The 21,467-nt window shown below is 44.6% G+C and overlaps 1 protein-coding gene across 1 annotated transcript in view; it reads right to left on the bottom strand.

Moving 5' to 3' along the window:
* Positions 1–21,467, bottom strand: part of STOML2 (stomatin like 2) — a 121,377-nt gene that overhangs the window by 14,072 nt on the left and 85,838 nt on the right. Inside the window, exons 4-9 of the mRNA XM_086960250.1 lie at positions 14,350–14,408; positions 14,040–14,141; positions 13,259–13,393; positions 4,744–4,888; positions 3,609–3,688; positions 2,168–2,296 (exon numbers count right to left, since the gene is read on the bottom strand). Of these exons, the coding sequence (XP_086816376.1) occupies positions 2,168–2,296; positions 3,609–3,688; positions 4,744–4,888; positions 13,259–13,393; positions 14,040–14,141; positions 14,350–14,408 (650 nt within the window). The remainder of the gene's footprint in view (positions 1–2,167; positions 2,297–3,608; positions 3,689–4,743; positions 4,889–13,258; positions 13,394–14,039; positions 14,142–14,349; positions 14,409–21,467) is intronic.

Raw genomic sequence — 21,467 nt, 5'->3', positions numbered from 1 at the left:
GACTACCTCTCGAGATGCCCACAGCTCTTGTACACAACGCGAGCGGCAACAAGTGGAGGGTAGTGCTAAATACATTCAATTCATGGCACAGCCTTCCTTCCGCACTCTGCTGATGCTGGAGGATTAGTAACAGGCAGTCTGTCCAACAGTGGAAGTGTATTTTAGAGGGGCATTGGCATCACAATGCTTTCCTTTTGGGGAGTACAAACTCATGCCAGCCTGAGGACATCCTGCAGTTTGATTTACTGCTGTACTTTTCAATATGACCGACCATTTCGACCTGGAGAACAGCTACCCACTTCTTTTGTCTAGATGAGAAAGGGACAACACTCTTACTGCAGTGCATTTCTGCAGGTTTGCAACCTTTGAAGTAGCTTAGTTGATTTTGCCCATCTGAGATGCAAGATCATTGGGACTCATGGGCTTATTACATCCATCAAAATGTCCTCCAGGTAGAGTAGAGTCAGCTGGGTCTTGCCTTTGTTCTCTTGGTCAGCAGCCTACTGCTCTTCTCTCAGTTATCAGTGCACCAACTTCCAAACTGGATATCAAAGCGGCAGTGTCTTTACCAGCTTTAAAGAAAGTTGTCGTAAATAGGTAAAGGTCCTTGATAATATGACTTCCTGTGCTGATCCAGACACCTTTTTGCAGAAGCAGTGGGAAGGCTGGGTCTAAACGGTCAAGGGATTTTGTATACTAGGGTCACAGTGTCTCAGCAGCTCCTTGCACAACACTAATGGAAGAGCTAGACATAGTGAGGACAACTTGGGTTAGACTGACCACAGATTTAAGTCCACACATCACCCTTAGTCCACTGTATTGTTTGGAAGGAGGGGCTCATGGGACACAATGCAGGCAGATTTCACATCCTCCCCCAAAAAATCAACCTGTACGGAAACCATCAATTTGTGAATATTCACACACTGTATTACATGCACGTTATTCACCTTGCATGCAACATCTTGTTCTCAAACATGTGTAACATCATACTTCTCCCCATACACAATGGAGGAACATAATGAACCCATTACTGTGATCTGCCTAGACTCTGCAGGGGAGAAATACCCAGGTCCTCTCCCCTCGAAGGGTACAAGTAAAAGAGGATTATGATCCTAACCAACACACCCTATACTCTACTGAAGGTCCGACAAATTCATGAACCATCTCTAGTGGCATCACAGATTGACTGTCCACGGGAAAGCAACACATCTAATAAGACACAGTGACAAAGCATTCTTTAGCATGCGAGAACATCTGGCCCTACAAACTGCATTCAAACTTAAACACTCCTGGCTCCAGCAATGAAGGCATTATGAAGATGCTGTTCTCACACCAATTGAACATGATGGTAGGAGAGGCAGCACCCACTTAATAATTCTCCCTCTGTTCAACTTGGATGTTCCAAGAGACCACTGGATGTAACTGAAGGGAATACTGGTTATGATGTGTTCAGCCTACTACAATATGGTCTCATCTAACTCCCCCCAAAAAGCCATCAATGAGATTAAAGGGCCTAAAAAGTATGCTGACAGATTGTGCCTATTCTTTCAAGAATGCATCCATATTAATTATGGTTTTGTTGGCACGCCTAGACATAGACATAACCATAAATACTGTAACCCAGAGCTGAATGACAAATAAGGATGAAAGATGATGAGTTACAGAGTTTTACTTGGTAATGATGCATGTTCCGGTCCTACCACGATTGCACATAATTCAATGATCACATTGCAGCTGAAAATTGAACAGTTCAAGCACCAAAATCATGAAGGCAGCTCTGCATTAGTCGAAGGTCCGAGGTGCATGTTCAGAAACTCCTGAAAGCAGCTGCCCTCGATGGCCTTTGACACACTCCTTCATTTTGCAAAGTAATTGAGTGAGGAAGACCAGATAGTGGCAGAGGCTACGTGCAGCACATTAAAGCACCACTTCGATATTAGCACTTAATAGCATGACTACACTTTCCCTAAAGTGCATACAGGCATCACCCATGGCACCCAGTAACAAGGATCACATGTCGATACATTATGAACTACAATTCTTTCTTGAAAGCTCTATGCGGCTGCATATTTTATAGAACACATCTTGTAACACGGGTATTGACAATATAGACAGAGGGGAAAGGAATGGAAGAAGGTGTTATGGGAGGAGTGTGCTACACACTTACCTGTGTAACCATGCCTGGGATGTCACCAGTGTTAGATGGCAGTATGATAGTGTTGGAGTCCTTCGCAAGGTTAGAGAAAGCGGACACATACTGCTCTGCAACAGTGAGGGAAGCCGCTGCATTGCCATTCTAAGAGAGGACGGAGGGCAAAACGTGAGAACAAATTTAAAATGTTTCCTAATCACGGATTACAACTACATCCACAGAAAATAATCACATCATTTAAGTACAATACACGTCTGTAATCCTCCTAGAAATTACAGACTCCATTTAGAGAAAAGACTATATTCTGAGATGTATTACAATACAGCAACTGAACATCATTAGAGTTATGTTCTCAACAGGCTTCGAGGGAAGCAGCATGCCAGTGTGTTCTAATGTTCAAAACCATATCAGTAATCCCAAAATTAATCCTAGAGAGTAACTGATAAAGTATTACCCCGGACTGACCTGCTAGTATGCTCATCAGCTGGTAGTCACCAGGGGGTGCTTTACCTTTATTGCTGTCTGACATGGGGTAAAATTGTATCTTTTTGTTACATTAATTTGTAGCCACTAAAACAGTAATATTCAAGCATATATTTATAGGCTTTTAAAAATAAGAGCCCATATTACTTTTCCACTCTTTAATAACCCATTTTAGTTACGTCTTCTAAAATTGAGGGATAAAATACTATTTACTTAAAATCTTAACTGGTATCCTTTGCCAATAACCAGATACTGGACCACAAATTAGAAATAGATACTGTGGCACAAATTATACTTAGATACTATAAACATCACCTTAGCTCGAACAGTAGCCTGCAATCACACAGCCCAACTCCATCACCAGTTTTGTAGCTGCACCACTGATACACTCTCACCACCTACTGCCACCAAATAAATATGGCAGCAGCAATCTCCCCAACACAATCTGATGTCATGTGACTACGTAAGTGGGCTTTATCCTTTATCCTAAATTCAATAGCTGTCGCTGCCCTAGGAGGAAAGAGGCTGTACTTTGAAGGACACTAAAGGAATGGAGATGATGATGAAGATAGAATTTAACGGGAGGCTACAATTTTGCTACAAAGCAGTTTCTCATTGGTGCTGAGAAAATGAACTAGAAAAGGAGGTATTTTCACTTGTTGAAGGGATAAAGACGAGGAGGAAGTCCATTGCCAGTAAACGTGGAAAAGATGTGGATGCTGCTAGGGTCACTCCAGTTGTGTGGAGGTGATCTGCTGATAGTATATTTTCACATTAGAGACAAAAAAAGCTAAAAATAATAGAATTGCATCATGAACTACCAGAGGGCCCTGTCAGTAATTAGTGCCTCCGCGCAGGGCCAAAGATATTTTTTTTCAGAAAGTTCTAAAAATCACCTCGAAAGACCATCAGAAACAGACCTACAAGAAAGCAAACCTCTGCTCTTCTCTTTCTTCAGGCCGATGAAACCTACCTGACTTGTCAGGGCCTCTGCCAGCACTTGGATGGCTTCTCCTCTCGCCTTGGCTTTTGCCAGGATAGCATTCGCTTCACCTATTGGGAAACAGAATTAATGTTGGTTCCCCACTAAAAAAAACAGGCTGCATATAAAGCTGAAAACCCCAAGCACAAAACAGCAGTAAACAGCAGACAATATCTGTAAAGAGCAGGACAGAAGCACTTTAAAGAAAACTTCTAAATCGGAAGATCAAGCAGGGTAAAGAGAGAATTCAAATCAAAGGCTATTTGTATGCATGTTCAAGAAACATGAATATCGTAGGACAAGTTTACATGCTAAATCAGATAGATTAATGAAAGAAACAAGGGCAATAAATTGATATTTATTACATACTGCGGATGTGCAGCTCATACATCAAAATGCAGCTACGAGACAACCCAGGAGTCTTGTTTCTCACTGAAGTTAGTTTATAAAACACAAGCTCACAGTATCCCAAGTAAATTCACCTACACCCCTCATTCTAATGGTAATCCGAAACACCCAGTCGCCTTGCTGCCCTAATACAGGTACATGTACCCTTCAGTGGGATTCATTCCCTTGAGGCCTTATTTGAAACTTCAGAGGACTACAACTTTCTCCGTTAGTCAATTCTGAGCCCAGAAAGGTATCAAAGTAAACTGAAGAACCTTTCAAGGTCCCAACAAGGACAGAAGCAGCCCTCTCCGACATGTGACACATAAGCCAGTTCCACCTATTGTCACTCACAGTCCTTCTAAAGGATATTATCATTCAGCCTCACTCAAACAGCACATTAGTGGACTAAGATAAACCTGACTAAATGGATGGATGCAAATACACAGTGCACATGAAATACAATGTATTGGTTTGGACACCTCTTCAGAGGACAATCTTTAATAATAGCTTGGTTATACTATACCCTGGCAGGGTCTGTTAAAGGCACAAAGAGACATGCATTGATTACCAGGGGGGAACTCATCTGGTCAGAAAAGTGCAACACGAAACGCTTCGAATTATTTTGCAGGAGGGGAACATCCTAGACTAGAATAACAGAGAATCACTCGTAAATAAGTGAGCCTTGGTAAGAAGGACTGGATGGACAGATGGTCCCCTTATGAACTGGAAAACTTACCAGCGGCTCGGTTTATCTGTTCCGTCTTCTCTCCTTCAGAGGCCAGAACTTGGGCCCGCTTCTTGCCTTCTGCCACGTTTATGGCAGATTCTCTAGCTCCTTCAGAGTCCAGCACCACAGCCCGCTTCCTTCGCTCTGCCTCCACCTAAACACAGACACGCATTAAGCTTCCTCAGCAATGGAGTAAGTATGCAAAAAAACAGAATCCATGGGGAGGCGGTTGGAGGATCATCCAATATATTTGAGGGGCTTAATGTGGAACAGGACAGTGTCTTAAGTCTTTGCCAAAATCCAGATCTCTATATAGGGAAGGAATGGTAATAACGTGTGGCGCATTGTGGATTGTAACTCGATGTCTAGGTGAGTTATTCTAGGCATACTTATGGTCAATTTGATTTAGAGAAACTTAATGGTAATTTCCAGGCCAACTACTAGATGGTGGAAGTGTGAGCGATTTTAACTCAGCATCTTTCTAACTGGCAAATGCGAGGAACAAATAGAATCTTTGGTCAGTTGTATAAAGGGATAGGTTACAATTAAATATATACACAATCTGGATTGTCCTGCAGCACATCAAATCATCTCCTGCAAACCCAAATACCAACATCAATTTCATGGTTTGAATCCCACTTGGAGAGAAGGGAAGGATCATTTATCATGCATTCTGTCAAACCGGCTGAACACCCATCTCAGTGTGGAGACTGCAGACATGCTTTCGGACTGATTCTTGTGCTGGGGCCACAACACCATCATGTCTCTGTCCGCTTCTGTTCACTGGTAGAAAAGCTATGAGGGATGGTTGGTTGAACGTGGGCTGCAATGGAAAGAAGCACTTTTCTGCTACACCCATTCCACTCAGTCAGCACCAGAACAGGCATGTCCAGGAGCTGGAGATTGTAAACCTGAATCTTTGCGGCAGTCAAGTAGTGGAAAATCCAGCAAAGCCAAAGGCCAACCAAAAGCAGCAGCCCTATGAAGAGGATCCCATTCAGCACAACTTATTGCCTGGCACAGTACCCTGGGAACATTTATTCTTGAGCATAAGATCAGGAAGTATTTATCCCTTAGTAAAACATTCTGGGTGAATAATAAATCTCTCCACAACATGTTCAGTGGTATTATTTATACTGGAATTACTTCAGTGGTCACAGAACTTTAACTTGACACTTTTATCCTTACATGGTAGGCTAAGAATTGGCATGGATATTGCTAGAGGGCTCTCAGTGTTAAAATATCATCCTGTTGATTAATGTAATCCTGGTTCAAAAGTCTAATTTCTAAGAAGTGAAGATTATATCGCTTGCACATAAAAATGTTTCTGGCCAGACATATGTCTCTGCTGGTCACAGAAAGGTAACATGATTTTTTTTTATGGTGGACATATCTAATGATTAAGCTTTGTTCATTTAAATCGTTTTTAATCCCCATAACTCTTTCGACAAATATAACTGGAAAATGTACTAAACAATAAGAAAATCATCATTCTGCTACTATTTAGGAAATACATCACAAATAACTGAAAACTAAGTTCTTATATTCAAAACACCAGGTAATTGCCCTTTAAAAATATAATTGATAATTTTAAACTATTTAGTTTAAGGCTTCCAACACCCTTTTTAACAGTTCCCCCAAAAGATGGACACCTTTCCTATTTTATGTTGGTCTGTGTTAGATTTGGGAGTCTCTAGTTGGCAGTGGTAGGTACTTTCGACCAAATAGTGACCCTTGTGTCTAGTCAGGGTAAGGGGGTACACTCCTAAAATAACCCCTGCTCGCCCCCTTGGTAGCTTGGCATGAGCAGGCAGGCTGATCTCAGAGGCAGTGTGTAAAGCATTTGTGAACACATACAGTAACACAGTAACAACACTACAGATGGACACCACACAAGTTATAGTATAAAAATAAGTATTTTCATATAGACTTAACACAAGACCACAAACAACAAAAATCCACAATACTGTACTTTAAAAATGGTAGAAATAGCTTAGTTCTCTTTAGATGATAAATGCAACACTAAGTTCAATGTACCTTTGGATGAGTAACGCTATACAACGAAAGTATTGCAGGTAAGGTGATGCGTCGGTTCCTTACACGCAAGAACGGTGATGCGTCCGTTCCCTACTGCTGTGCAGGGGACGGTGATGCGTCGATTCTTCTCTGCATGGAGAGGTGATACATTGATTTCTTACTGTGCTTCTGTGGCGGTGTGACCCGCAACATGGTGATGCGATGAAGATCCGGTACAATGTAACAAAAATGGCTTCTTCTTGATGCGACAACGATGGGTGCACACCAGACGGCCGTGCGGCGACTCAATGATTCTTTTGAGCCGCGACAGGCCCTGCGACATGCTTCTCCGGTGATGCGGGGAGCTGGTTGGTGAAGTTTGTTATCCCTGAGACTTCAGCAGGAGCCAAGCCCTATCTTCAAGCCCGTGGAGATCCTTTACAAGTTGATGAAAGTAGCACAAAGTTCCTTTCTTTGGCAGCCAGGCTACCACTGCAGGCCAATCCCCCAAACAGTCTCCTCCATCAGTTTCTCTCTGGTTCCTCTCCTCAGCAAAGGTTCTTCTTGTTTCCCAAAAGTGATCTAAGTTTCTGGGGTCTGGTTTTATAACCTATTCTCTTTGTTCTGTGAAGGCAGAGAGTGTCTGTACCTAGTCCAAACCAGTTCTGGTCAGTCCTGGAGAACTTCGTTGACAAGACACTTCTTGTGTGGGCCAGGTACATCAGGTGCACCACAGGAGGTGAAGTCAGCATTGTGGAAGGCAGGCACAGCCCTATTCAGGTCCCAGGTGAGCCCCTCCCCTCACTCTACATGCAGATTGGTCTACTCAGCCCTGTGCTGACTCAACCTTTCTCTTGGAATCCCCCAGCCCTGTCACTCAAACTCCAGACAAGGAATACACAACCTAGCAGAGGCAGGCTTGGATAGTTAGGCAAGAAAATACCTACTTTCTAAAAGAGGTATTTTCAAACACAGAATGTTAAAACCAAATTCACTAAAAGATGTATTTTATTATTCTGAGTTCAGGTATACTAAACTCTAATTTCTACCTAGTTCCTGGAGTCAGTTAGGATTATAAGATGTTATAATCAAACTGCCCATTCTGGTCTATGGGGAACAGGTAGCCTTGCAATAGTAAAAAACAAAAATGGCTATAATTCACCATTCGGACATGCCACACACATCAGGATATGTCCTACCTTTTCCCTACTATGCACCCTGCCCTTGGGCCTACCATAGGGGTGACGAATATGCAGAAAAGAGAAGGTTTAGGGGCTGGCAAGTGGGTGCACTTGCCAGTCAACAAGGCAGTACCAGACTGCACACAGGCTCTGTAATGGCAGAACTGAGACACACTTTACGGGCTGCTTCTGTGGGTGGCACAACCAGTGCTGCAAGCTCACCAGCAGCATTTGATTTACAAGCCCTGGGCACACGCAGTGCACTGTACTAGGGTCTGACAAGTAAACCAAACCAGCCAATCATGGAGTCACTAATCCATACATCAATTTACCATAGGGAGCTCTTGCACTGTGGCACTGAATAGCAGTGGCACAGTGCCCAAAGCATCTATAACCAGCAAAACATGAGCCAAAAGCAAAAAATAGAAGGTAGACGCACGCCAAAGGTGCCAGGTCTAACAATCTAGAACTCTTTCTAGACTGAAATAAAATGCTGGCCGCTATACTCCAGGGTGCTAGATTTGCCACTTAAAATCCAAGCATCACTCTATAGAAAGTATTGGTGGTAATAGCAATAGAGTACCTGTATCAGAGACTCTATTGTCTGTTCCTATTCAGTCATAGTCCGACTGAAGCCATTATGCATTTGTTTGACCAACAGGTCTCTCTCAATTCCTGGACACTAATCATGGGCTTGAAGATGTTCAATTTGGTTTTCGTCCGGGTCACGGTACGGAGACCGCTTTGATAACAGTTCTTGACCAGCTTAGAATGCGGGCAGACAGGGGTCAGTCGGCTATCTTGATCTTACTAGACATGTCTACTGCGTTCGACACAGTCAATCATAAAATCCTATTGAGGCGGCACCCGGAAATTGGGGTGGAGGGCACGGCACTGAAATTGCTCCAGTCCTATCTTGAGAACAGGCAGCAAGCAGTGGCCCTTCGCCCCCTATCTTTCACATTTTGGTACCATTCAGCATGGTGTTCCCCAAGGCTCGTCAATCAGTTCGATCCTTTTCAATATCTATATGAGTCAGTTGATTCCCATCATCAAATCCTACAATATCAAGTTGGTGAACTATGCGGATGACATGCAACTCATCCTGTCTTTAAAGGGGAATCAGTCTATTCCATCTAGTGATTATCATGAGTGCATGCAAAAAACTACTAGATGGCTTACGGACAACTCTCTGCAATTCAACCGGGGAAAAACAGAACTCTTGTACTTTAGGGCCAAGAAACTCCCTTGTCCGCTCCCGGCCAATTTTTGGCCTATTCCAGGTGACAAGCCCCTCTATACCCTCTGTGGCAGTACGCAACTTCGGGGTAGTTTTTGATGACAAAAGGAGTTTAGAAAATCATGTAACCAAAACAGTTGGAACTTGAGTCTCCCTCATTAAAGCACTGCAGAAAATTCTCCATATGCTACCCATGACAGCTAGTGCCCTCGTGGTGAGAACTGTTATTCTTAGCTGTTTGGACTATTCTAACACTTTGCTGCTTGGCTCTCCTAACTTTCTGATTATAAAACTACAAAGAATACAGACGATAGCAGCAAAAGTAGCCCCAATGAAGGCACGCAGAGCTTCCGCCTCTGCGGTCCTTAATGAGCTTCATTGACTTACATTAGCACAGAGAATACAGGTCAAGTCACTCTGTATTGTTTTCAACTCTCTCCATGGACTCGGACCAGTACCACTGCAGGAAAATTGTGTCTGGCATGCTCCCGTAAGAAGTCTTAGATCTTCCACAGCTCACCTGGTTTGCACTCCCAGAATTAGAACCTCCAGGTTTGGAGGCAGAGCTTCTAGCTATGCGGCTGTCCGATTATGGAACACACTCCCACCTTTCCTTAGGCAAACTGATGAATTCCTCCCCTTTAGGAAGAAGCTTAAAACCTGGCTCTTCTCCAGGATATAACGCGAGACAGGCATCCGTTTTGGTACATTCGTGCGTCAACTGGTCAGATCATTTTTTATTAAAATTTACTATTTTTAAAGCTAACGTAGGTCCCCATAAGAAACTTCTACCCCCCACCACACGCAGACAGTGGCACAAACTTACACTGGAGATGCTACAAAAGGTGTGGGAAAAACCCGAGATCAGTGATGCGGAAGAAGTAGAACACAAGCTTACCATGCTCCAGCAATCTCTCACCGTAGCCATGGATAAAATTGCCCCCCTGAAAACTTTTAAACAGCACCCCGTAGCCAAACAGGAAAAATGGTACACCGAGGCTCTTAGGAAAGAGAAGCAAGAATGCAGGAGGATAGAGAAAAGATGGAGGAAATCACACTCTGAGGAGAACAAAAAGGCACATCGTGCAGCGCAAAACAACTATTACAAACATATCAAAGCTGCCCGTAAAAACAGTATCGCTCAACAACTCATAGAAGCCGGTAATTCTCCTAAAGAATTGTATAGGATCCTTGAAACTTTCACAAAACCCATGGCTTGTATAAGCCCAGATGACTTCTCACAAAGTTTATGCGAAGAAGTTTCATCATACTTCGAAAACAAAATAGAAGCCATCTACGAAAAAATTCTTGTATCCCAACCAAATAGTGATATCCAGAATGTCTCCGCCCCAAATAAAAATACCAACTCCACACTAACTACATTCCCTCCTGTCAATACTGAAGAGCTTTACACAATAATGACCCAAGTAAAATCTGGATCACCGAATGACCTTATTCCTGTTAAGACTCTAACTTCCCTCCGTACCCTGTTAGCCCCCCACATTCAGGATGTAATCAATCAGTCTCTAAAAGAGGGAAAAGTACCAGCTGAGTGGAAAAACGCAGTAGTGAACCCCATCCGCAAGAATGCGGCGCTCCCGTGGACGGAGCTCTCCAACCTCCGTCCCATCTCCCTTCTGCCTTATTACAGCAAGATGGCAGAGAAGCATGTCAATACACACCTGTCCAGCTACATCGAGGCAGCGGGCGGCCTAGACCACTCGCAATCTGGTTTTAGGCCCAACCATAGCACCGAATCAGCCCTCCTCTCAGTGACAGATAACATCAGAATGTCACTTGACAGGGGGAGCTCAGTGATTCTGGTGCTATTGGACTTGTCCGCTGCCTTCGACACGGTGTCGCACAAAATTCTCCTCGACCGTCTGAAGGCAGTGGGAGTAAAAGGGACCGCCCTTGCGTGGCTTGAAAGCTTTCTTGCAGATAGACAGCAAGGGGTCAAACTGGGCTCCCATAAATCTGTCTGCAGGAAGCTTACCAAGGGTGTACCACAGGGCTCATGTCTGAGCCCCACGTTATTCAACGTATACGTGGCCCCTTTGGCAGAGATTATTAGATCATATGGGTTCTTTCCAATCTCTTACGCTGACGACACTCAGCTGTTGTTCCCCTTTCAGACCATAACACCTGCAGTCTTGAAATCCTTCCAAGATGGAATGAGAGCGGTGGCGGGTTGGATGGCCCGAAACTTCCTCCAATGCAATGTGTCCAAGACGGAAGTCATGTTGTTTGGAGGGGCCACCAGGCTCTGGTCGCCGGATTGGTGGCCACTCGAGCTAGGACCTGTCCCAGCGCCCAAACTAACCATTAAAAATCTGGGAGTGCGCCTGGACCAAGCCCTGATCATGAAAGATCATGTTAGTCAGGTTACGGGAACATGCTTCCGTACAATAGGTCTTCTACGGCGTATCTTCCCTTTCCTACCCAACACCCATAGGAAAACACTGGTACAGGCACTAGTTCTTGGACGAGTGGACTATTGTAATAGTCTACTCACTTCCGCCAACCAGGAACAACTACGCAAACTGCAGGTAGTGCAGAATACTGCAGCAAGACTCATCCTGAATGCCCCTCCCCGCACCCCTTCTCGTCCCCTTCTTTCCCACCTTCATTGGCTCCCGGTGCAACAACGAATAGACTTCAAAATCTGCTGTATCATGCACAAGTGCATATATGGGTCGGGTCCCAAATACCTAAAAGAGATTTTTCTTCCCTACTCCCCTGGACGTGCTCTGCGTTCTAGCAACACTATGCTGCTACAAGTACCCAAAGTCACTAAAGCTAGGCAGGGGGGGCGAGCACCCTCCCTCAAAGGCCCCATGCTGTGGAACTCTCTTCCACCCCAACTGAGGCTGATCACTAACCTCTTTTCCTTCAGGAAAAAATTAAAGACTCACTTGTTTGCACAATAATAATCCGGCCATCCTCTCTTTCTATCCCACCATCACTACAATTTGGCATATTCTTGCAGTAAAGACTCTCTTGTTTGCACAATAATAATCCGGCCATCCTCTCTTTCTATCCCACCATCACTACAATTTGGCATATTCTTGCAGTAGCTACGCGCAGAGATACCCCTCCGGGGCTGATTCAGGCGCGATACAAGACTATAAATAAATAAATAAATAAATACATTTAGGGGAGCGACTGTAACTCAGCACCAGGATACCCGTGGGGTGATAGTGCACTTTATAAGTTTGCTTTACATTACATTACAGGTAGGCACACGCTCATTACAACCATGCTGCAACATTTTAAAATGTGAACTAGAGAGTCAGTTTTTATTACAAAAGGTTAAGCCAAGCATTAGCAACACCAGAGGTCTGGCTTTAAAGGCATGATGTATGGTAATGTGTAGCATTACACAAATAGCATGGTGTATTTGTGAGGGAAGTAATGAACTGTAGATTAATATTGGTCTAGGTTAAAAGCTCAAGTGACAGTTACCCTGTCAAGCCAGACCTAAAAATCCATGTAGGTTAATGACTCCCTCCTCCCATCTGTGCTTCTGAGAAAAAAAAACATCAATTATCTAGCTATTTAGGACACTTTAATAGAATTCCAATGCCATGTGTCTGCCCGTGAAAGTTCAAGTTTAGAGAGCTGGATATATAAACAAAATGATTACAGCTGTGTGAATAGCAAGCACTATTTTGTTGAAGCACACAGATTCTGTCTAACCAAAACATGCATTCCAGGTTCCCAACATGTGGATGGAGCCAAAGCCCCTCTCTAGTGATGCTCACATAATTGCCTGGTGGCAGCTGTGGTGTCAAGCCAGACCATAAAAGAGGTGAGACATAGGTTGATGGTTTTCTTTAGGGCGATTCACCTATGAGGTAGCAGAGCATCACAAATAAAACCTTAAAATATAAAGACATTTTAAATCCAGTACATTTCTTTCATTGCCCCCTCTTTACCAGTGTAGCACCTAGATTTGAAACTAAGTGAATACTAGACCAGAAGAGATTCATTGCTCCAAAGTGTAAAAAAAAAAACGCTTAGGAGAATCAATCTTTAAAAGGACATTGTAAGAGAGCAACGTCAAAGCCCCAAATACCAAACTCACCTGCATCTGCATGGACTCCTTAACTCTGGGAGGAACATGGATGTCCTTGATTTCATAACGCAGGCATCGGATCCCCCACACATCTGCAGCTTGATTGATGGCATCCACAATATTTGCATTGAGAGACTCTCTTTCCTAAAATGAGAGAGGACACAGAAACTAAAATTAGTAATTACAATGGCGAGATCTATATAAGATTCCTCTTCATTTATTTGTGCTACTGAAGCCCAGACCTGAAATTCCTGAAAAAAAGGACTGGGAAACCAGCCATAGACACTGGGAGGGGGAGGGCGAGGGCGAGGGGGAAATGTGGCGAGGGCAACAACTATGCCTCAGAGACCGGAGTGAAATTTTATGAGGAACGTGTCTCTTTGGCTGCCATGTGATGCCTAATTGGAGATGGGAAGTGGGAGGAGGGTGGGAGTTTTTGAAGAACGTTGGGGTTTGCTTTAAAACTTAGTAAAATGTTCCCCTCAACCCTCCCCCTTAAAAGTCCTAGTGTGGGCAGGCTTGGCAAGAGATTAGATGGGGGTAATTAAGATCATATGTAAGAAAACTCAGACTTGGCACTATGAGCTTCCAATGCGATTTGGAGCTCTGTTGTATTACAACTACAGACACAAATCATGAACTGATTGAGCCCTGCACCCCAACTCAGGTATCAGGACATAGAACAGAATTTACATACAGGCCAATTTACAGAAGTCAAACATAGTTACTACATGCAAGGGGTTTAGTGTTGGGCACTGCTTAAGAAAATAAAAATAATAATCCTACTCACGCGGAAGACCTTGTCCAGCGAGAGTTTACCTAGCTCCGACCTCATTGTGGTTTGAGCCAGCTGTGTTACTGCATACTCGGGGTCTTCTACTCCATAACTTGCCTGGGAATGGGCCACGTGGAAGCAAAAGGAAAGGAGAATAAAGGAAGAAACATTAAATACTTGGATGACATAATCAGATATCAGCAATAGGGTTTTTATACTACCTAAAGCAGCTACTTCTGTAATGGGAGATTAAAGACAGTAGCATAAGGAGGAAGAACTGCTTATGGAGTAACCGGTGAAATGCAGAGGAGACGGTCTAACTTACCTTATAGGGATCCAGTATCCGCAGGTACAGAACTCCATCAATCTGTAGTGTCACATTATCTGCAGAAAAATAGAGGAAACATTACAAATCCACGTAACCAGTCTCACTTGCCACTAAGGTCATGTCAAACATGTTACTGGAATTAGCAAGTATGCACCTTGGGACTAGAATTCTAGGCACAAACAAGTGGCTGTCGACAGCAATTCAGGCAATGGGCGTGTTCAAAGGAGAGATTTGAAAACACAAGTTAAGGCATAGAGGCCTTGAACAGGAGAGAAGGGTATCAATATGGTGCTCCCAATACTAAGACATTTTTTTTTATAAAATGTGTTGTGCTATAACAAGCTCATGTAAAACATTAGATAACAACTTTCTCTAGCATACACTGATAATAAAAACAGATGAAAAACAGCACATTACAGACATTTCAAGAACAATGTGTGTCTATTTCTACAGTCCCAAATGACCAAAAATCTTCAACAGCAGAAGTGTTGGAGAATTTCTGGATATCCACATAAGATACATCTTCATGCAGTCAGTCTTGCCAAGTTTCCCAGGTGCATGTGCGACTAGATACTCCAGCTTTTTTTTTCTTTTTATTCTGGGGCTTGTAGCCTGATTCATTCCCATTATAAAATCCAAGAATACAAAGAAACCATATGAAAAGGACAATCCATCCATGTGGAAACTTGGCCCCTATGCAATAAATCGGTGTGCAATGAATTTATATCTAAATATTTAAGAAGTTGAGGAGTAGCCAGAAAATATGCCATGGATCCATCCCTCCAACCCCTACCTTGAACTACCCTTTTCTAAATCATGACAGTCACAACAGTGGCAAGGGAAGCAATTCCTTGCTGCCCCACACAAAACAATCGCGCTGCGGTAGGCTCTCCAACATTTTCCGAATTTCGTCCATTAGGAATATTCCATTACCGTGCTATGCTTTCTTACATGATGCTGGTTAAACCCAAGCTGGTCAATTCGGCTTTGTTTGGGCGCTATCAGTCTTGGTGATATGCCCTCTGAAGCAGCGTTTAGCAATGATTCTTATGGGTTGATGGAGCTGCAGAGAGGGCACCACCAATAATCGGAGAAGGACAAAAGGGGCAGCAAAAGCAGGGAAGGAACCAACCCTTTCTCCTGTATGTCTAGAATTAGAACGGACAGACAGGAGTCTGTAAAAGCTAAAATGAGGTGACCTGTTTATAGTAATAAGTAACATATGGTATCCCAACTGGTATGATTTAGACAGTTAGTTAAGATCTGTATAAAACATTATCACAAGGAGATAAGGAGGCTCTTTTTGGTTTTTCACGTATGTGCACGTGGCACCATATTTATTATAGGAGTGCAAAAATGGGAAGAAAACAATAATCAGGATAATTTTGCAGTTATTACAGCACTGCAAGGAGCAATGTAATACAATTGTAGATAACCCAAATAGTACTTGGTGCTCAGAGTGAGTGAGAGACACGGTAGCGACACAAGTGACAATAATCAGCGACGGCGGCGCAAGGTGACTGGTGATCAATATATACAGTGAGTAAAAAACAATATGGTTCCACATTTGTTTGAGAATAGACTTCAATATGGTTATGCAGGTATTGTTTCTGGAATCATTTAGTCTGGAGCGCTTATGTTCGCGCTGGACGGTCGACGGCGTTTCGATCTCTTTTAAGTCAGGATCATCATCAGGACTTGGGTTGGGTGCAGTGCTCGGACAGCGTAGGTCAGGAGCCCAGTCCGAGAGTTCGGCGGAATCGGCAACCGAGGAGACAGCCAGGTCTGGTGGTGCATCCAGACGACCATGTAGGAGACCGGTCAAGCGATCCGGTGGGAGGTCTGGAAAACCAATCCAGAAGGTGATCGGCGGGTAGGGGAGTGAATCTCAGATCGGCGAGGCACCCGTGTGGAATGAATTCGAGCTAGCGTTGCCGAGGATATATATAGTAGGTCAGGACTACAGATTATATGAACTAAAGCCTGTCTCTTCCCGATCAGCTTGATAAACGTTTGCTTCTCCCACGGTCACATCTGCAGCCAATATGAATTATTTTCTAGCCATCATTTTTCTTGTGGGATTCCTTGTAAAGTGTTCATGAACAGGTCCTTCCAATGATTACTGGCATCAATCAAGAGCCACAGCTGCTTCACTCTCAGCTCATACCAAGCTACTGCTAACAAGCACATCAACATCCCGGCAGCATCCAAAGGGATACTAGCATGCACGGCAATTAGAGGGAGAGGCAGGCTATGGGGTGAAATTACTACAGGACACAGAAATGAAACTTGTAGGAAGCAGTTACGGCTATGAAGGAGCAGGAGGAAGAGGCCAGAATAATTCAAGCTCTCTAGGTTATCTCAAATGGATGACCATGTGTAAAAGAGTAGAACATGGGTGTTATAAGAATGTGTTTTATTAGAGGGGTGGGAATAGGTTAAAAGTAGACCACTTACTTTCTGAATCTTTAGAAATTTAATAGAAAAACGTACAAGATTCCACCTCAATACCAGATCCAGCCATGTTATACTAAACAGTAATTTGTAAAGCCCATGTGCAATACAGAGAAAGTTTAAGGAAGGAAATAATTAACAAAACAGAGGTTGACGCAATTCCCTTTAAATATCCGCAAGTAGTCACACAGCAGTTTTTACGGAATTAAGCTAAGTGATCGAGGATGGAAAAGAAGAGCTACGTCCTGCTGTTGGAAGAGAATCTTTTGCGCGAGCAAGAAAAACTGAAAGTGGCAGCTCCTACAACTAGTCTGGCATTGAAATAAATAAAATTAGAAAGATGTCCTGAAAAGCCCTGCCACAGTTTAAAAGCATGGTGTCTCTGTGGCGAGAGTGTCAATCCAGGACACTCAGTTGAGTGCTGGCTTCTTCAAAAGGTGGGACATTTCCAAGTTGTGAAGGGCATGAGTAGGTCTGCTAAGAAGGAGTTCAGTGATCCCATCAAAAAAACTGATGTGAGGATCTTGATAATGCAAAGTCCACATTCACTTGTCCAAAGTTAGGGAGGTGCACTGTTGCAAAATAATGCATATTTGCTAGTTGATGGACAACACCGCTGTAGTGATATTTGTGTAAAAGAAAACTAACTTCCTAAAGTTTTAGTACAAGTACAAATGCCTTCAGCTTCACAATATTTATGTTTAGGAGTTTACCCAAGATGTGAACCGCAAGGTGTCTATGGTGGTATGGAACCTGTACTGAGAAGTCTGTGGTTATCTTGACCTAAGGCACTACAGGAGTGTAAGGTGTCACTCCTAATAACTCAAACTCCTGGAACCACTACCACTGGAAGTGGACATTGAGACTGCAGAAGGAACCCCTAGCACTAACAAGAGAAGTGCCAGGGGACACTATATTTGACATATAAGCTCTGGATCTTGCACATCCCTTCCCGAACATAGGGGATCTAGACACAAAAGGCCGGCAGGGACAGGGTTTTCTGACCCCACAAGATGGAGTGAGTAGAATTGGTTGTACGCTTGTTGAATAGCTAAAGGTATCCCTGGATGAGGCAAGTCTATCCCACACCTTTATCCAGTATCTAACGAAGGGGAAGGAAAAGCTGTGACTATAAAGCAGAATGTTGATTGAAATGTTCAGTCAGGTGATTGTGTGAACAAATCTCGGGGAAAGGAGGATTCCATCAGCCAGTCATACAAATATGTGCAGATGTGGTACCTCTCTCGATTCACTGAGACTGCTTTTGTTGTCATTACCCTAGGAAAGACTTCTCAGTCATCTGGTGCAGTTTCCATAATGAGAATTTAAAGGCTTTGAAATTGAAAATCCTTAAAAAGGTTTGGTGACAGACTTCGTTGTGTCAATGGTTAAGGAAGTTTGCATCTTACTCACTGTTAGCAGGATGGGTAACAGGAAAGGCTGGAAAGGTCAATAATTGAAGGGCCAGTCTGTCTGACATCCATATCTAGACTTTGCAGAATCCATGTGTCAAATGGTTGAACGGGAAAGAACATGTCAGTCTGCTTGATTTGTCAAATGTGAATTCAAATTAATACTATCTAGTAGTACAGACAAAGTTACTCCATCTTCCTACCGATTCCTCACCTTATGAATATCATTCAGGTCCGATGCTGGATCCGTAAACTTTCACCAGACGTAGCCCTCCAGCATTGGCATGTGGCATCATCAGCCACACTGTCTATCCTGGATGTGACTGTATTGGAGAACATAAGGCACAAACTGGCACACTCGTGTCAGTTCCTGCACTTTACCTACGCCCCATTGAGATGTGAGGAGAGGAACCAAAAGAGCATCAACAAATACAGCACGGGTAGCTTATTGATTGCAGCACTAACTCATTAGGAGAGAGGGTGGGGAGGCATCTACGGGAAAATAACATGTTAACCAGAAATATAACCAAAGGATGATGGATATATCTTATCACAGATTCATCACCATATGCATGAGCCCCAACAAAAACCCTTTGGAAGATGGGATTAAGTAGTGCAGGTAAACAGGAAGCAATGCAACACAACCCGGGCAAAGTTGCAGTCACTGCATGCTTGGTCTGGGAGGCAGTAATATTTATCAAAAGTATGCAAAGATGGAAGCCGCGAAGCGCGATGGCCGCAGCTTAGCGGAGCTCTGCCAATTCCTCTCATCCCCTGTCTATCCGCTACAATCATCCGGATTTTGACAGTGCAATCAGTGAAGGAGAAGGTGTCCGGCACACGATCTTGAGACTGCGGACCTCGAGCAGTGATAAGAGGCTGAGAGCGGGCTGTTTTTGCAGTGAGGCCTGGACGAGACGAGGAGGCCGGGGCTCCGTGTGACGGCAGAGACAGAGAGTGAAGATCGTCTCGGTGAACCCGCTGCTGGGAATCCATGGCCGGAAGATATCCGAGGTGGGTCCATGCTGTGATCAACGTGGGACATCTACGGGAGGCCCGAGACGGATCCTGGATCCCCCGGGGCCTTGATGAGGAGTGGGTGCCGGGGCCTCGAGTGCGGAGACAGCTGGTGAATGACCATGGGCGCACTAGTGGACGGGCTGGTGAGCCCCACCAAGGACTGCGATCTACCGACTGTGGCCCGTCTGAGGTTGCCTCCTCCCTCCCCACACTCCTACATTGTAATTGAAGCTGCGGAGGCGAGTCCCAAGAACCGGGGAGAGGCACATCAGAGTGGCGATCTTGGGGACAGCTGAGGCCTATATTCCAGAGTGGCACCGTGGAAGTGGAGTGAGCGCCACCTACTTGGCCTGTGATCCTCAGGAGGCCGAAGTGTGTAAACCATAAATATCACGCTCCAGCCCACAAATGATGCAGCACTCCGGGATGGCCTGAGGGAGCTACACAGTTAGGGCTCATTCAGAGTGCTGAGACACTCGCTGCACATGCTGGCTCAAAATAACCGCAAGCAGAGCACCATTCATGCATTTGTTACCATCACTATCGCCTTTTGTCTAGCGCAACCCTCAATGTGAGTCAGTCCATAAACTATTGAGGCGGGTGCGCAGGTAGCAGTTACCCTCCTGAATCCGATACTGGAGTCATGCTTGACCTGTAACACCCCCGGAGAGGCAAGCAACAGCTCATTGATGTCGGAGGTGCATAGTTGCCCCCCTCGGGATGTGACCTATTATCACATCTGCACGCCCTACCCCCTTGGACTGCGGCGCGAGTACCCTCGGTCGGACACTAGACAATTGCACGACCCGTTAATTGACATTTCTAGTACATATCTGCCCAGTCCTCTACTACGAGGCCAGCCCCTAAGTGGGGCCGAGTGGTGTGACGGAGTGACCGGCGACCTTGGGTGGTGGTGTATCTCTGTTGCCATACCTGGAACAGAGTTAAAGGCGCAATGTCGTCATCAAGGGGCAACAAACCAGTGCAACAGAACTGACTGGACAGATGCATGCTCCCCAAGACATCGATGACCGATTCCTCCCCTACCGGCAAGGGTGGTACTGCACAGGGAGAGGTAACGCCGGAACCCACACTTAAAGACGTCCTGGAAGCGATCGCAGGTATCAAGACCTCCCTAGAACACAAGATGTATACCATTACTGTAGAGGTTAACCTGCTCCATGCAAACATGAATAAAAATAATGAACGTGTCAAGAAAATTGAACTAACCACTGCAAGCCTGGTGGAGGACGCCTTCCAACTGCAATTAGAAGTCAAGTCAACGTTCCGGAAGTTTGCAGAATCCAAGCTGAACGACTATGAAGGACGCCGATGTCGCAACAACGTACGGATCCTGGGTGTCCCGGAAAAATCAGAGGAGCAGGCTACAGATCTCTTTGTGGAAGACCTCATCCTGTGGAAAATGTATTCTTTATATTGACACTCGCTCAGTCATTTTGTACTCTTTCCCCCGACTTGTCTCTGCATACAACAGCTTGTGCGCAGGAATCTTCACCCCTATTTGCCCTTTCTGTGTCTCACGAGTCATCCGAATCCTATGTGACTTCCCGAAAGGGAAGTTTCTTAGATTTTGCAGAAAGCTATATTCTTCTTTGTATGCCTGTGGCGATTATTTAACCGTCACATGGACCATCTGCTGATATGTTCTTCACGTACACCTCTCCGGACTTTGTCTTCTTTGTCAGCTCGTACGCAGAGGGAAAAGGGGGGGGGGGGGGGGGGGGGTTAAGGGTATAAGAACTATGAAGGCTCTGCTGTGATCAGATTGCCTCCTCAGATAGCTACGGGTGTCTGTTGTTGATGCTCTCTCTCTCATGAGATAATAAATATCCTTTCTCTCGGTGCTCCAGTGTTGGTCTCACTTTGTTTTGGGACCGGAGGATGAAGGGTGACTCAGCACCTTTGGGTAGCCCAGAGGGGGGGGGGGGGCCCAAATCCAAATTCCTTGAACTTGCAATCCAAGGGGCTGGGAAAGTTTTTCGTTATTGAGAGAGCTCATAGGGTCCCCGGGGGTCGGCCGAAACCCGGCCCCCCCCTCGCCCGATCCTAGCCAGGGTCCTCAACTTACGAGACTAAGATGTTATACTCTAGCATGCCAGGGCGGGACTGCCATTGAAGTATGAGAACGCAGACATAACATTCTTTCCAGACTTCACCCAGCTAGTCCAGAGACAGCAATGCTCTTTCCTGGAGATCAAAAAGACGTTG

The sequence above is a fragment of the Lissotriton vulgaris genome, chromosome 3_1 (genome assembly GCF_964263255.1).
Source record: "Lissotriton vulgaris chromosome 3_1, aLisVul1.2, whole genome shotgun sequence".
NCBI classification, from domain to species: domain Eukaryota; kingdom Metazoa; phylum Chordata; class Amphibia; order Caudata; family Salamandridae; genus Lissotriton; species Lissotriton vulgaris.
The sequence above is the reverse complement of the archived record's forward strand: the minus strand, read 5'-3'. Positions and strand labels throughout refer to the sequence as shown.